Source organism: Mustelus asterias, chromosome 7, assembly GCF_964213995.1.
Source record: "Mustelus asterias chromosome 7, sMusAst1.hap1.1, whole genome shotgun sequence".
Lineage (NCBI taxonomy): Eukaryota > Metazoa > Chordata > Chondrichthyes > Carcharhiniformes > Triakidae > Mustelus > Mustelus asterias.
In genome coordinates, this window is record NC_135807.1 from 1744385 (window position 1) to 1757679 (window position 13295).

The 13295-nt window shown below is 50.5% G+C and overlaps 1 protein-coding gene across 11 annotated transcripts in view; it reads right to left on the bottom strand.

Moving 5' to 3' along the window:
• LOC144495518 (anion exchange protein 2-like) overlaps nt 1-13295 on the bottom strand; it is a 373575-nt gene that overhangs the window by 30447 nt on the left and 329833 nt on the right. For all 11 annotated transcript variants that reach the window (XM_078215547.1, XM_078215541.1, XM_078215544.1 and 8 more), the window contains 3 exons: nt 12201-12395; nt 9140-9355; nt 385-474 (listed from right to left, as the gene is read on the bottom strand). In XM_078215547.1, the coding sequence (XP_078071673.1) occupies nt 385-474; nt 9140-9355; nt 12201-12395 (501 nt within the window). The remainder of the gene's footprint in view (nt 1-384; nt 475-9139; nt 9356-12200; nt 12396-13295) is intronic.

Sequence of the window (13295 nt, forward strand, 5' to 3'; positions counted from 1 at the left end):
GAGTAAAGCTCCCTCTACACTGTCCCCATCAAATAATCTCAGGTCAGCGCACCTCAATCTGTAGCAAACAAGAACAACAGATACCTGGGAACACCACCACCTGCAAGTTCCCCTCCAAGCCACTCACCAGGCTGATCTGGGAATATATTGCCGTTACTTCACTGTCACTGGGTCAAAATCCTGGAATTTCCTACCTAACAGCATTGTATGTGTACCTACACCTCAGGGACGGCTGCGGTTCAGGAAGGCAGCTCACCGCCCTCTCAACAGCGACTAGCGATGGGGAATATATGCTGGTCTAGCCAGCAATGCCCATATCCCACAAATGAAACAATACTGGGAAATATTAAGACACTAGAAGGGACTTGCTGGCCGGACACTCACCTGGGTGTAGGTCTCCTGGGCGGAATAGTCAACCAGAACCATGACAAGGATAGCAATTGGAACACCAAAATCTCCAATCACACGGCGAACCTACGACACACACAGAGTGTTAACTTCTTGAAAATATTGCTCATTGTTGGATTAAAGTTATTCATTTATTTTAAATAGCTTCGTCCTCCAAAGCACCCACATGGTCCATGACTCAGACTGTGAACGGATCAGTTCACTTCGCCCAATGAGACCAGGATGTGAGCTCATCATCAGCTAACTCAAAGTATTCTCACATCCAGACATTAGACATTCTGTCGGGTTCTGTGTCACTGCTTTCTCTGATCAGGGCCCCGTGTCTCTTACAATCCAAAGCGTACTTCAGATGGTAGCATTCCTGGCTGCGTTTTAAAGTCACGTATTCATGTTATACTCCATAGACTTAGAATCATAGAATCTCTACAGTGTAGAAGAAGCCATTCGGCCCATTGAGTCTGCACCGACCACAATCCCACCAGGCCCTTTCCCCATAACCCCATGCGTTTACCCCGCTAGTCCCCCTGACACTAAGGGGCAACTGAGCATGGCCAATCCATCTAACCTGCACATCTTTGGACTGTGGGAGGAAACTGGAGCACCCAGAGGAAACCCATGCAGACAAGGGGAGAATATGCAAACTCCGCACAGACAGCAAGTCAAGAATCGAACCTGGGTCCCTGGCGCTGAGAGGGAGCAGTGCTAATCACTGTGCTACCGTGACGCTCGCTCAGTACTGCCCTGGATTATGACTTGAGTCAGTACTGAGGGAGTGCTGCACTGTCAGAGGGTCAGTACTGAGGGAGTGCTGCACTGTCAGAGGGTCAGTACTGAGGGAGTGCTGCACTGTCAGAGGGTCAGTACTGAGGGAGTGCTGCACTGTCAGAGGGTCAGTACTGAGAGAGTGCTGCACTGTCAGAGGGTCAGTACTGAGGGAGTGCCGCACTGTCAGAGGGTCAGTACTGAGGGAGTGCCGCACTGTCAGAGGGTCAGTACTGAGGGAGTGCCGCACTGTCAGAGGGTCAGTGCTGTGGGAGTGCTGCACTGTTGGCACAATGGTTAGCACTGCTGCCCCACAGCACTAGGGACCCGAGTTCAATTCCGGCCTTGGGTGACTGTGTCAAGCCTGCACGTTCTCCTCGAGCCTGCGTGGATTTGCTCTGGGCGCTCTGATTTCCTCCCACAGTCCAAAGATGTGCGGGTTAGATAGGTTGGCCACGCTAAATTTCTCTTTAATGTCCAAAGATATCCAGGTTAGAGTAATTAGCCATGGTAAATGTGAGAGGTTACGAGGATAGGGCCTGGGTAAGATACTCTATCAGAGTCGGTGCAGACTCAATGGGCCGAATGGCCTCCTGCACTGTAGGGTTTCTATGAAAAGACATTACAGCACATTCCCTCAGTGCTGTATTGGAGTGTCAGTCCTGAACTTTGCGCTGAAGTCTCTGAAGCGGGATTTGAATGCACAACCGCCTGACTCAAGGGCAAAGAAGGGGCGGCACGGTAGCACAGTGGGCGGCACTGCTGCTTCACAGCTCCAGGGACCTGGGTTCGATTCCCGGCTTGGGTCACTGTCTGTGTGGAGTTTGCACATTCTCCTCGTGTCTGCGTGGGTTTCCTCCGGGTGCTCTGGTTTCCTCCCACAGTCCAAAGATGTGTGGGTTAGGTTGATTGGCCATGCTAAAAAATTGCCCTTAGTGTCCTGGGATGCGTAGGTTAGAGGGATTAGTGGGTAAATATGTAGGGACATGGGGATAGGGCCTGGGTGGGATTGTGGTCGGTGCAGTCTCGATGGGCCGAATGGCCTCTTTCGGTGCTGTAGGATTTCTAAGATTCTAAGAAGATGGGCAATAAATGCTGGTTCAGCGAGCAACACCCACATCTCCTGAAGGATAAACAAAGAGACAAGATGCCAACTGAGCCAGTGCTAAAGCAGTGTACTTAGCCCCCAAAACACTCCAGGAGGAACAGGTGTTGTGAAAGGCATGATAATACACTGCCCTATTCTAGCATGGCCAATCCGCCTCACCAGCACGTCATTGGACTGTGGGAGGAAACCGGAGAACCCGGAGGAAACTGGAGCAGACACGGGGAGAACGTGCAAACTCCACACAGTCGCCCAAGCCGGGAATCGAACCTAGGTCACTGGCGCTGTGAGGCAGCCGTGCTAACTACTGTGTCACATGTGGGAGGATTTAAACTACATCGGGAGGGGGGTGGGATCCTCAGCAGCAGGGAAGCAAATGAGGGGCTGAAAGGAGATGCAGTATTCAGCAACGACAAGATGAATAGACATGATAGGCAGGAGCACGGCAGGGAGCGGGGAAAACCTGGTGGATTAAATTGCATCTATTTCAATGCAAGAGGCTGACAGGCAAGGTTGGTGAACTCAGGGCATGGATAGGTACGTGGGACTGGGATATTATCGCCATAACTGAAACATTGCTAAGGGAGGGACAGGACTGGCAGCTTAATGTTCCAGGATACAGGGGCTTTTGATGGGACAGAGGAGGGAGGTGTCGCATTTTTGATTAAGGAGATCATCACGGCAGTGGTCAGAGATGAAATAACCGAGGGATCATCCAGCGAGGCTTTGTGGGTGGAACTAAGAAATAAGAGGGGATGGTGATCTTATTGGGGTTGTAATATAGGCCCCCAAATAGTCAACGGAAATTAGAAGAATAAAAATGCAGGGAGATTGGGGAGACTTGCAGGAGTGATAGGGTCGTCATAGTCGGGGATTTGAATTTTCTCAACATAGACTGGGACTGCCATAGTGTTAAGGGCTTAGATGGGGTGGAATTTGTTAAGTGTGTTCAGGAAAGTTTCCTCAGGCAGTATGTGGAGGGTCCTACTCGGAAAAGGACAAAACACAACCTACTCTTGGGAAATAGGGCAGGGCAAGTGACTGAGGTGATGGTGGGGGCACCACTTTGGGGCCAGTAACCATTAGAACAGTACAGCACAGAACAGGCCCTTCGGCCCACGATGTTGTGCCGACCTTCATCTGAAACCAAGATCAAGCTATCCCACTCCCTACCATCCTGGTGTGCTCCATGTGCCTATCCAATAACCGCTTAAATGTTCCTAAAGTGTCTGACTCCACTATCACTTTAGGCAGTCCATTCCACACCCCAACCACTCTCTGCGTGAAGAACCTACCTCTGATATCCTTCCTATATCTCCCACCATGAACCCTATAGTTATGCCCCCTCGTAATAGCTCCATCCACCCGAGGAAATAGTCTTTGAACGTTCACTCGATCTATCCCCTTCATCATTTTATAAACCTCTATTAAGTCTCCCCTCAATCTCCTCCGCTCCAGAGAGAACAGCCCCAGCTCCCTCAACCTTTCCTCATAAGACCGACACTCCAAACCGGCAGCATCCTGGTAAATCTCCTCTGCACTCTTTCCAGCGCTTCCACATCCTTCTTATAGTGAGGTGACCAGAACTGCACGCAACATTCCAAATGCGGTCTCACCAAGGTCCTGTACAGTTGCAGCATAACCCCACGGCTCTTAAACTCCAACCCCCTGTTAATAAAAGCTAACACACTATATGCCTTCTTCACAGCTCTATCCACTTGAGTGGCAACCTTTAGAGATCTGTGGATATGGACCCCAAGATCTCTCTGTTCCTCCACAGTCTTCAGAACCCTACCTTTGACCCTGTAATCCACATTTAAATTAGTCCTACCAAAATGAATCACCTCACATTTATCAGGGTTAAACTCCATTTGCCATTTTTCAGCCCAGCTCTGCATCCTATCTATGTCTCTTTGCAGCCTACAACACCCCTCCACCTCATCCACTACTCCACCAATCTTGGTGTCATCAGCAAATTTACTGATCCACCCTTCAGCCCCCTCCTCTAAGTCATTAATAAAAATCACAAAGAGCAGAGGACCAAGCACCGATCCCTGCGGCACTCCGCTAGCAACCTGCCTCCAGTCCGAAAATTTTCCATCCACCACCACCCTCTGTCTTCGATCAGACAGCCAGTTACCTATCCAATCGGCCAACTGTTGTTCTATTAATTTTAAAATAGTTATGGAAAGGAAAAATACTGGTCTACAGGTGCAAGCTCTAAATTGGGGCAAGGCGAATTTTGATGGAATTAGACAGGGTTGATTGGAGAAGCTTGTTTGAGGGCAAAGGGACCTCCGTCAAGTGGGAGGCCTTTAAAAGTGAAATAGCTAGAGTTCAGGGTCTATATGTTCCTGTTAGGGTGAAGGGCAAGGCTGGCAGGAGTAGGGAACCCTGGATGATAAAACGTATTGAGGTTTTGGACAGGCAAAAGGAGGAGGCATGGCTCAGGCACAAGCAACTGGAATCAAGGGATTCCCTGGAGATGTACAGGGGATACAGGAGTATACTCAAGAAGAAAATAAGGAGGGCACAAAGAGGGGAGCTTTAGCTGAGAGGATTAAGGTGAATCCAAAGGGATTCTTTAAGTATATTAAAGGAAAAAGAATAACTAGAGAGAGAATAGGACCCCTCAAGGACCAAAGTGAAGACATGTGTGGAACCGCAGGAGATGGGCAAGGTTCTGAATATTTCTCCTCTGTGTTTACCGTGGAGAAAGACATGAAGACTTGGGAACCTGGGAAAGTTAGTGGTGATACACTGGGGACAGTTCACATTGCAGTAGCGGAGGTGATGGACGCATTAAAATGTATGAAGGTGGATAAATCTCTTGGCCCTGACCAGGTGTATACAAGAACACTGCGTGAGGCGAGGGAAGAAATTGCGGGGCCCTGGCTGAGATATTTGCATCATCATTAGGCATGGGTGAGGTACCAGAAAACTGGAGGGTAGCAAATGTTGTTCCCTTATTTAAGAAGGGCTGCAAAGAAAAACCTGGGAATTATAGACCGGTGAGCCTAACATCTGTGGTTTGTAAATGACTGGAGAGGATTCTGAGGGATAAGATATACAGGCATTTGGAAAGACAGGGTTTGATTAGGAGCAGTCAGCACCGCTTTGTGCATGGGAAATCATGCCTTACAAATCTGTTAGAGTTCTTTGATGAAGTGACCAGGAAGGTTGATGAGAGCAGGGTGGTAGATGTAGTCTATATGGCCTTCAGTAAGACCTTTGATAAAGTTCCACGTGGTAGGCTGCTCTGGAAGGTTAGATCACATGGAATCCAGGGAGAGCTGGTACATTGGATATACAATTGGCTTTATGGTAGGAAGCAGAGGGTAATGGTGGAAGGATGCTTGTTGGACTGGAGGCCTGTGACTAGTGGTGTGCTTCAGGGGTCAGTGCTGGACCCATTGCTGTTTGTTATCTTTATCAATGATTTGGATGAGAATGTACAAGGCATGATCAGTAAGTTTGCAGATGACACTATAATAGGTGGCATTGTAGACAGTGAGGAAGGTTATCAAAAATTGCAGCAGGATCTTGATCAAGGAACAAAGAAAATTACAGCACAGGAACAGGCCCTTCGGCCCTCCAAGCCTGCACCGACCATGCTGCCCTACTTAACTAAAACCCCCTACCCTTCCGGGGACCATATCCCTCTATTCCTATCTCATTCATGTACTTGACAAGACACCCAGTTAGAGAAGTGAGCCGAGAAATGGCAAATGGAGTTTAATACAGATAAGTGTGAGGTGTTGCATTTTGGAAAGTCAACTCAAGGTAGGACTTTCATGGTGAATGGTGGGGCCTTAGGGAGTATCGTGGAACAGAGGGACCTGGGAATCCAGGTGCACAGTTCTCTAAAGATGGAGTCACAGACAGATAGGGCAGTGAAGAAGGCTTTTGGCATGTTGGCCATCATCAGTCAAGGCATCGAGTATAGAAGTTGGGAAGTTTTGTTGCAGTTGTGCAGGATGTTGGTGAGGCCGCACCTGGAGTATTGTGTTCAGTTCTGGTCGCTTTGCTGTAGGAAAGATGTTATTAAACTGGAGAGAGTGCAGAAGAGATTTACAAGGATTTGCCAGGACTCAAGGGACTGAATTATAGGGAGAGATTGGACAGGCTAGGACTTTTTTCTTTGGAGCGTAGGAGACTGAGGGGTGATCTTATAGAGATGTTTACAATCATGAGAGGCATGGATAGGATGAATGCACCCAGTCGTTTTCCCAAGGTTGGTGAATCGAGAACTAGAGGTCATAGGTTTAAGTTAAGAGGGGAAAGAATTAATGGGAACCTGAGGAGGAACTTTTTTACACAGAGGGTGGTGCGTATGTGGAATGAGCTGCCGGAGGAAGTGGTTGAGGCAGGACTATTGACAACATTTAAAAGGCATTTGGACAGATACATGGGTAGGAAAGGTTTAGAGGGATACGGGCCAAATGCAGGCAAATGGGGTTAGCTTTGATGGGCATTTTGGTCAGCATGGGCCAGTTTGGGCCGAAGGGCCTGTCTCAGTTCCGTAGATTCTATGATCTATGTCGTGAAGCAACCATTTGTCACAATGACATGGAGCATTTACATTGGGAGAAGATGCTCTTTGCAGCTTTAGGAGTTAACCGTATAGAAACGGAAATATAGAAACAGAAATATTACAAATTAAAATATCATCAGGTCAGGAAATATCGGGAAAGCCAAAACCATTCCATCAAATCACAACTGACCCTGTTTATCAATGGTTTAATTCAGCGAATGGACAAAGGGAAAAGAATTAATGAATGCAAAGGCTGGGTGAACCATCTCTATTCAATTTGCAGGTGAACTGCACACAGTGCGTACTGGCCCAAATACACCTCCCGAGCTGCCTGCACTCACTCAGCACATCTCAGTGGCCAAAGTGGACTACAACTGACCTCAGTGCCTTTGGGTCAGGGAAAGGGGGGGATCTGGGTTCACACTCCATATCAATATTGCTGGGGTGTGAGTGTGTGTGTGTGGGGGGGGGAGTGTGTGTGTGTGGGGGGGGGGGGGAGTGTGTGTGTGGGGGGGGGGGTGTGTGTGTGTGGGGGGGGAGTGTGTGTGTGTGGGGGGGGGAGTGTGTGTGTGTGTGTGGGGGGGTATGTGGGTGTGCGGGGGGGGAGTGTGTGTGTGTGTGTGTGGGGGGGGAGTGTGTGTGTGTGTGTGTGTGTGGGGGGGTATGTGTGTGTGTGGGGGGGTATGTGTGTGTGTGGGGGGGAGTGTGTGCGTGGTATGGAATGTGTGTGTGTGGGGTACGGGGGTTGTGGTATGTGCTGTGTATGGGGGGTTATGTGTGTGAGTGAGGAGGTTTGTGTGTGTGTGTGTGTGGTGGGGGTATGTGTGTGTGGGGGGGGTATGTGTGTGGGGGGGGTATGTGTGTGTGTGGTATGAAATGTGTGTGTGGGGTACGGGGTGTGTGGTATGTGCTATGTGTGTGTGGTCTGGGGGTGTGTGGTATGGGCTGTGGGGGGTGTGTGTGGTACAGGGGTGTGTGGTATGGGCTGTGGGGGGTGTGTGGTATGGGCTGTGGGGGGTGTGTGTGTGGTATGGGCTGTGGGGGGTGTGTGTGTGGTATGGGCTGTGGGGGGTGTGTGGTATGGGCTGTGGGGGGTGTGTGGTATGTGCTGTGGGGGGTGTGTGGTATGGGCTGTGGGGGGTGTGTGTGTGGTATGGGCTGTGGGGGGTGTGTGTGTGGTATGGGCTGTGGGGGGTGTGTGGTATGGGCTGTGGGGGGTGTGTGGTATGGGCTGTGGGGGGTGTGTGGTATGTGCTGTGGGGGGTGTGTGGTATGGGCTGTGGGGGGTGTGTGGTATGTGCTGTGGGGGGTGTGTGGTATGGGCTGTGGGGGGTGTGTGTGTGGTATGGGCTGTGGGGCGTGTGTGGTATGGGCTGTGGGGGGTGTGTGTGTGGTATGGGCTGTGGGGGGTGTGTGGTATGGGCTGTGGGGGGTGTGTGGTATGGGCTGTGGGGGGTGTGTGGTATGTGCTGTGGGGGGTGTGTGGTATGGGCTGTGGGGGGTGTGTGTGTGGTATGGGCTGTGGGGGGTGTGTGGTATGTGCTGTGGGGGGTGTGTGGTATGGGCTGTGGGGGGTGTGTGTGTGGTATGGGCTGTGGGGCGTGTGTGGTATGGGCTGTGGGGCGTGTGTGGTATGGGCTGTGGGGCGTGTGTGTGTGTGTGGTGGGGGTATGTGTGTGTGTGGTATGAAATGTGTGTGTGGGGTGTGTGTGTGTGGTTACGGGGGGGTGTGGTATGGGCTGTGGGGGGTTTGTGTGTGTGTGTGGTTTGTGATGTGGGGTGTGCCATACTACAGACCACACACCCCATACCGCACTGATATTGAGGCTAAAAGGGTTAAGTTACAAGGACAGTTTGCTGGGCTTGTTTTGCTTGAATATAGATGAAGGGGGTAATCTAATAGAGATGTTTATGATAATTAAAGGATTGAGTCATTGTGATTATAATAATCAGAATCTATTTTCTCTGGGGGCAAATCCAAAACAAGGGGCATAACTTTTTAAAAATTGGACCTGGCCATTGTGGGCTGGTGTTAGGAAGGATCTCTCACACAAAGGGCAAGGGAATCTGGAAGCCACTGCCCCAAAACACTGCGGTGGTTTAACTGAAACTTCAAACCCAGAATACCGGGTAAGGGTATTTCCAAAACGCTTGGGTGGAGCGCAGACACAGATCAGCTGTGATTGAACTGAATGGTAATACCGGCTCGGGAAACTGAATGACCTCCTCCTGTTCCTGGGATGGAAGGAACACAAAGAGGTCTGCTTACAGGAAAACAACAGTACACAAGAGGGAAGAATTTCTCTCAGGCCCTCACCAGAGACACTTACTCTCCCGGGCAAGAAACGGCTATTTTTAAACTTGCGCAAGAAGAAGGCGATAAAGAAGGTTCCGGCCATGAGGACCAGCGACAGCAGTGCAGTGTTCGGCTCCCCGGTCCGCTTCCCGCTCCCTCCACTTGTACCATTGGTTGTGTTGTGGGAGGGCTGCACGAGCACAGTTTCTGTAATATTGGAACAGCCACGCAGAGGATGGTCCTGGAATATCTACAAAAACATGAGCAAGGGTCTCTTAGAGCAAGTGTCAGAACTCATCCCACAGCAAGCCCAGCCCACTTCCCCAAAATCCACTCCTGGTCAACCTCGGCCCCTCATACACCAGGATCAGGAGTGGGTGCAGGGACTGAATGTGTGTGTGTGTGAAATCAGAGGACAGAGTGGTCCTGAAGACAGAAATCACTCCAGATTTGAGATTAGATTACTACGCAGTAGTCTGGGGTGATAATCTGGTATTCCAGATCCTGAACAAAGGAATTCCATTGCAGATCAGAGAACCCAGGATGTGGTTTCAGGATTTATCCATCCGGAAGTCAGGTGTATAGACAGGATTTCTAACTCTGGGAGTTAGTGTGGGGCAGGATTTGTTACTCTGGGAGTTAGTGTGGAGCAGGATTTGTTACTCCGGGAGTCAGTGTGGAGCAGGATTTCTAACTCCGGGAGTTAGTGTGGGGCAGGATTTCTAACTCCGGGAGTCAGTGTGGAGCAGGATTTCTAACTCCGGGAGTCAGTGTGGAGCAGGATTTGTTACTCCGGGAGTCAGTGTGGAGCAGGATTTCTAACTCCGGGAGTCAGTGTGGGGCAGGATTTGTTACTCCGGGAGCCAGTGTGGGGCAGGATTTGTTACTCCGGGAGTCAGTGTGGGGCAGGATTTGTTACTCTGGGAGTTAGTGTGGAGCAGGACTTGTTACTCCGGGAGTTCGTGTGGAGTAGGATTTCTAACTCCGGGAGTCAGTGTGGAGCAGGATTTGTTACTCCGGGAGTCAGTGTGGAGCAGGATTTGTTACTCCGGGAGTCAGTGCGGGGCAGGATTTGTTACTCCGGGAGTCAGTGTGGAGCAGGATTTGTTACTCCGGGAGTTCGTGTGGAGCAGGATTTGTTACTCTGGGAGTCAGTGTGGGGCAGGATTTGTTACTCCGGGAGTCAGTGTGGAGCAGGATTTGTTACTCCGGGAGTTAGTGTGGGGCAGGATTTGTTACTCCGGGAGTCACTGTGGAGCAGGATTTGTTACTCCGGGAGTCAGTGTGGGGCAGGATTTGTAACTCTGGGAGTCAGTGTGGGGCAGGATTTGTTACTCCGGGAGTCAGTGTGGGGCAGGATTTGTTACTCCGGGAGTCAGTGTGGGGCAGGATTTCTAACTCCGGGAGTCAGTGTGGAGCAGGATTTGTTACTCCGGGAGTCAGTGTGGGGCAGGATTTGTTACTCCGGGAGTCAGTGTGGAGCAGGATTTGTTACTCCGGGAGTTAGTGTGGGGCAGGATTTCTAACTCCGGGAGTCAGTGTGGGGCAGGATTTGTTACTCCGGGAGTCAGTGTGGAGCAGGATTTGTTACTCCGGGAGTCAGTGTGGAGCAGGATTTGTTACTCTGGGAGTCAGTGTGGGGCAGGATTTGTTACTCCGGGAGTCAGTGTGGAGCAGGATTTGTTACTCTGGGAGCAGTGTGGGGCAGGATTTGTTACTCCGGGAGTCACTGTGGAGCAGGATTTGTTACTCCGGGAATCAGTGTGGAGCAGGATTTGTTACTCCGGGAGTCACTGTGGAGCAGGATTTGTTACTCCGGGAATCAGTGTGGAGCAGGATTTGTTACTCCGGGAATCAGTGTGGAGCAGGATTTGTTACTCTGGGAGTCAGTGTGGAGCAGGATGTGTTACTCCGGGAGTCAGTGTGGGGCAGGATTTGTTACTCCGGGAGTCAGTGTGGAGCAGGATTTGTTACTCCGGGAGTTCGTGTGGAGCAGGATTTGTTACTCCGGGAGTCAGTGTGGAGCAGGATTTGTTACTCCGGGAGTTCGTGTGGAGCAGGATTTGTTACTCCGGGAGTTAGTGTGGAGCAGGATTTGTTACTCCGGGAGTCAGTGTGGAGCAGGATTTGTTACTCCGGGAATCAGTGTGGAGCAGGATTTGTTACTCCGGGAGTCAGTGTGGAGCAGGATGTATTACTCCGGGAGTCAGTGTGGAGCAGGATGTGTTACTCCGGGAGTTAGTGTGGAGCAGGATTTGTTACTCCGGGAGTTAGTGTGGAGCAGGATTTGTTACTCCGGGAATCAGTGTGGAGCAGGATTTGTTACTCCGGGAGTCAGTGTGGAGCAGGTTTTGTTACTCCGGGAGTCAGTGTGGAGCAGGATTTGTTACTCCGGGAGTCAGTGTGGAGCAGGATTTGTTACTCCGGGAGTTCGTGTGGAGCAGGATTTGTTACTCCGGGAGTCAGTGTGGAGCAGGATTTGTTACTCCGGGAGTCAGTGTGGAGCAGGATTTGTTACTCCGGGAGTCAGTGTGGAGCAGGATTTGTTACTCCGGGAGTCAGTGTGGAGCAGGATTTGTTACTCCGGGAGTCAGTGTGGAGCAGGATTTGTTACTCCGGGAGTCAGTGTGGAGCAGGATTTGTTACTCCGGGAGTTCGTGTGGAGCAGGATTTGTTACTCCGGGAGTCAGTGTGGAGCAGGATTTGTTACTCCGGGAGTCAGTGTGGGGCAGGATTTGTTACTCCGGGAGTCAGTGTGGGGCAGAGGCTGTTGGAGAAAAACCACCTTTGGGACAGGAAGTAATGGTGTCCCGATGTTTACGGATGGGTTCAGGGTTCTTCCTCGGGGTCCGGGTGTGTGGGAGGATTCTGACTGAAACTTTGGGAGAAGGGATTATTCCAACAAGGCATCGCGGAGATTGTTTCAGGTGCTGGGGCTGCAGAGGAGGCTTTGGACCCGTGGAAAATATCACTAAATGTCCTGGGTGTGAAAGAGCATTCTCCTGTGGGCTGGTGCGGATGGGAGGGTTATTCCCGACAGTTTTGTTGCGGGGTGGGGAGGGGATGTTACTCCCAGCTCCGTGAATCTGTCTTACCTTAACGAGCTTATAGAATGTCTCATAAATAAATATCAGTGAGATGAGAAAGGCAAAGATCTCCTGGGTGAAACGGGAAATGAAGCGCACCAGGAAAGAACCTTCGAAAGCCACGAGCAACACCACGATGGCAATGAGCCAGAAGCCAATCCACACCCGGCCCGTCAGGTAGTCCATATTGTTCGAGCTACAGAACTGCAGGAAGAAAGAGTGGACAGTTTATCATTAAAACCACAAAAGGAGGACGGTGGAGAGGAGAAACTCATGACTGCATAGCATCTGATTCAGTTCCCCTGAGCTCCCACTGTCTTTCTCACTCTTGTTTTTAATTCATCCTTAGGATATGGCTGTTGCTGCAAGACCAGCATTATTGCCCATCCTTAATCGCCCTTGAGAAGGTGGTGGGAGCTGCTGAACTGCTGCAGTCTATGTGGTGTAGGTACACCCACAGTGCTGTTAGAGAGGGAGTTCCAGGATTTTGACCCAGCGACAGGTGTTGCATGAGGTACCAATCAAGCGGGGCTGCTTTGTCCTGGATGGTGTCGAGCTTCTTGAGTGTTGTTGGAGCTGCACCCATCCAGGCAAGTGGAGAGTATTCCATCACACTCCTGACTTGTGCCTTGTAGATGGTGGACAGGCTTTGGGGAGTCAGGAAGTGAGTTCCTTGCCGCAGTATTCCCAACCTCTGACCTGCTTGTCACAGTTCTGTTATAACACAGAAAGAGACCAGTCAGCCTATCGTGTCTGCACTAGCTCTCCAAACGAGCATCAAGACTTAGCGCCAATCCCGTGCCTTTTCCCCGTAACCCTGCGCATTGTTTCGATTCAAATAATCATCTAATGCCCTCCCGAGTGCCTCCATTAAACCTGCCTCCACCACACTCTCAGGCAGAACATTCCAGACCCCTACCACTCGCTGGGTGAAAATTTTTTTTCTCACATCACAATTGCTTTTCACTTTAAATCTGTGACCTCTTAATCTTGATCCCTTTACAAGCGGGAACAGTTTCTCCCCATCCAACCTGTCCAGCTCCCTCAGGATTTTGAACATCTATAACCACAGTATTTATATTGCTAGTCCAGTCAATGATAACT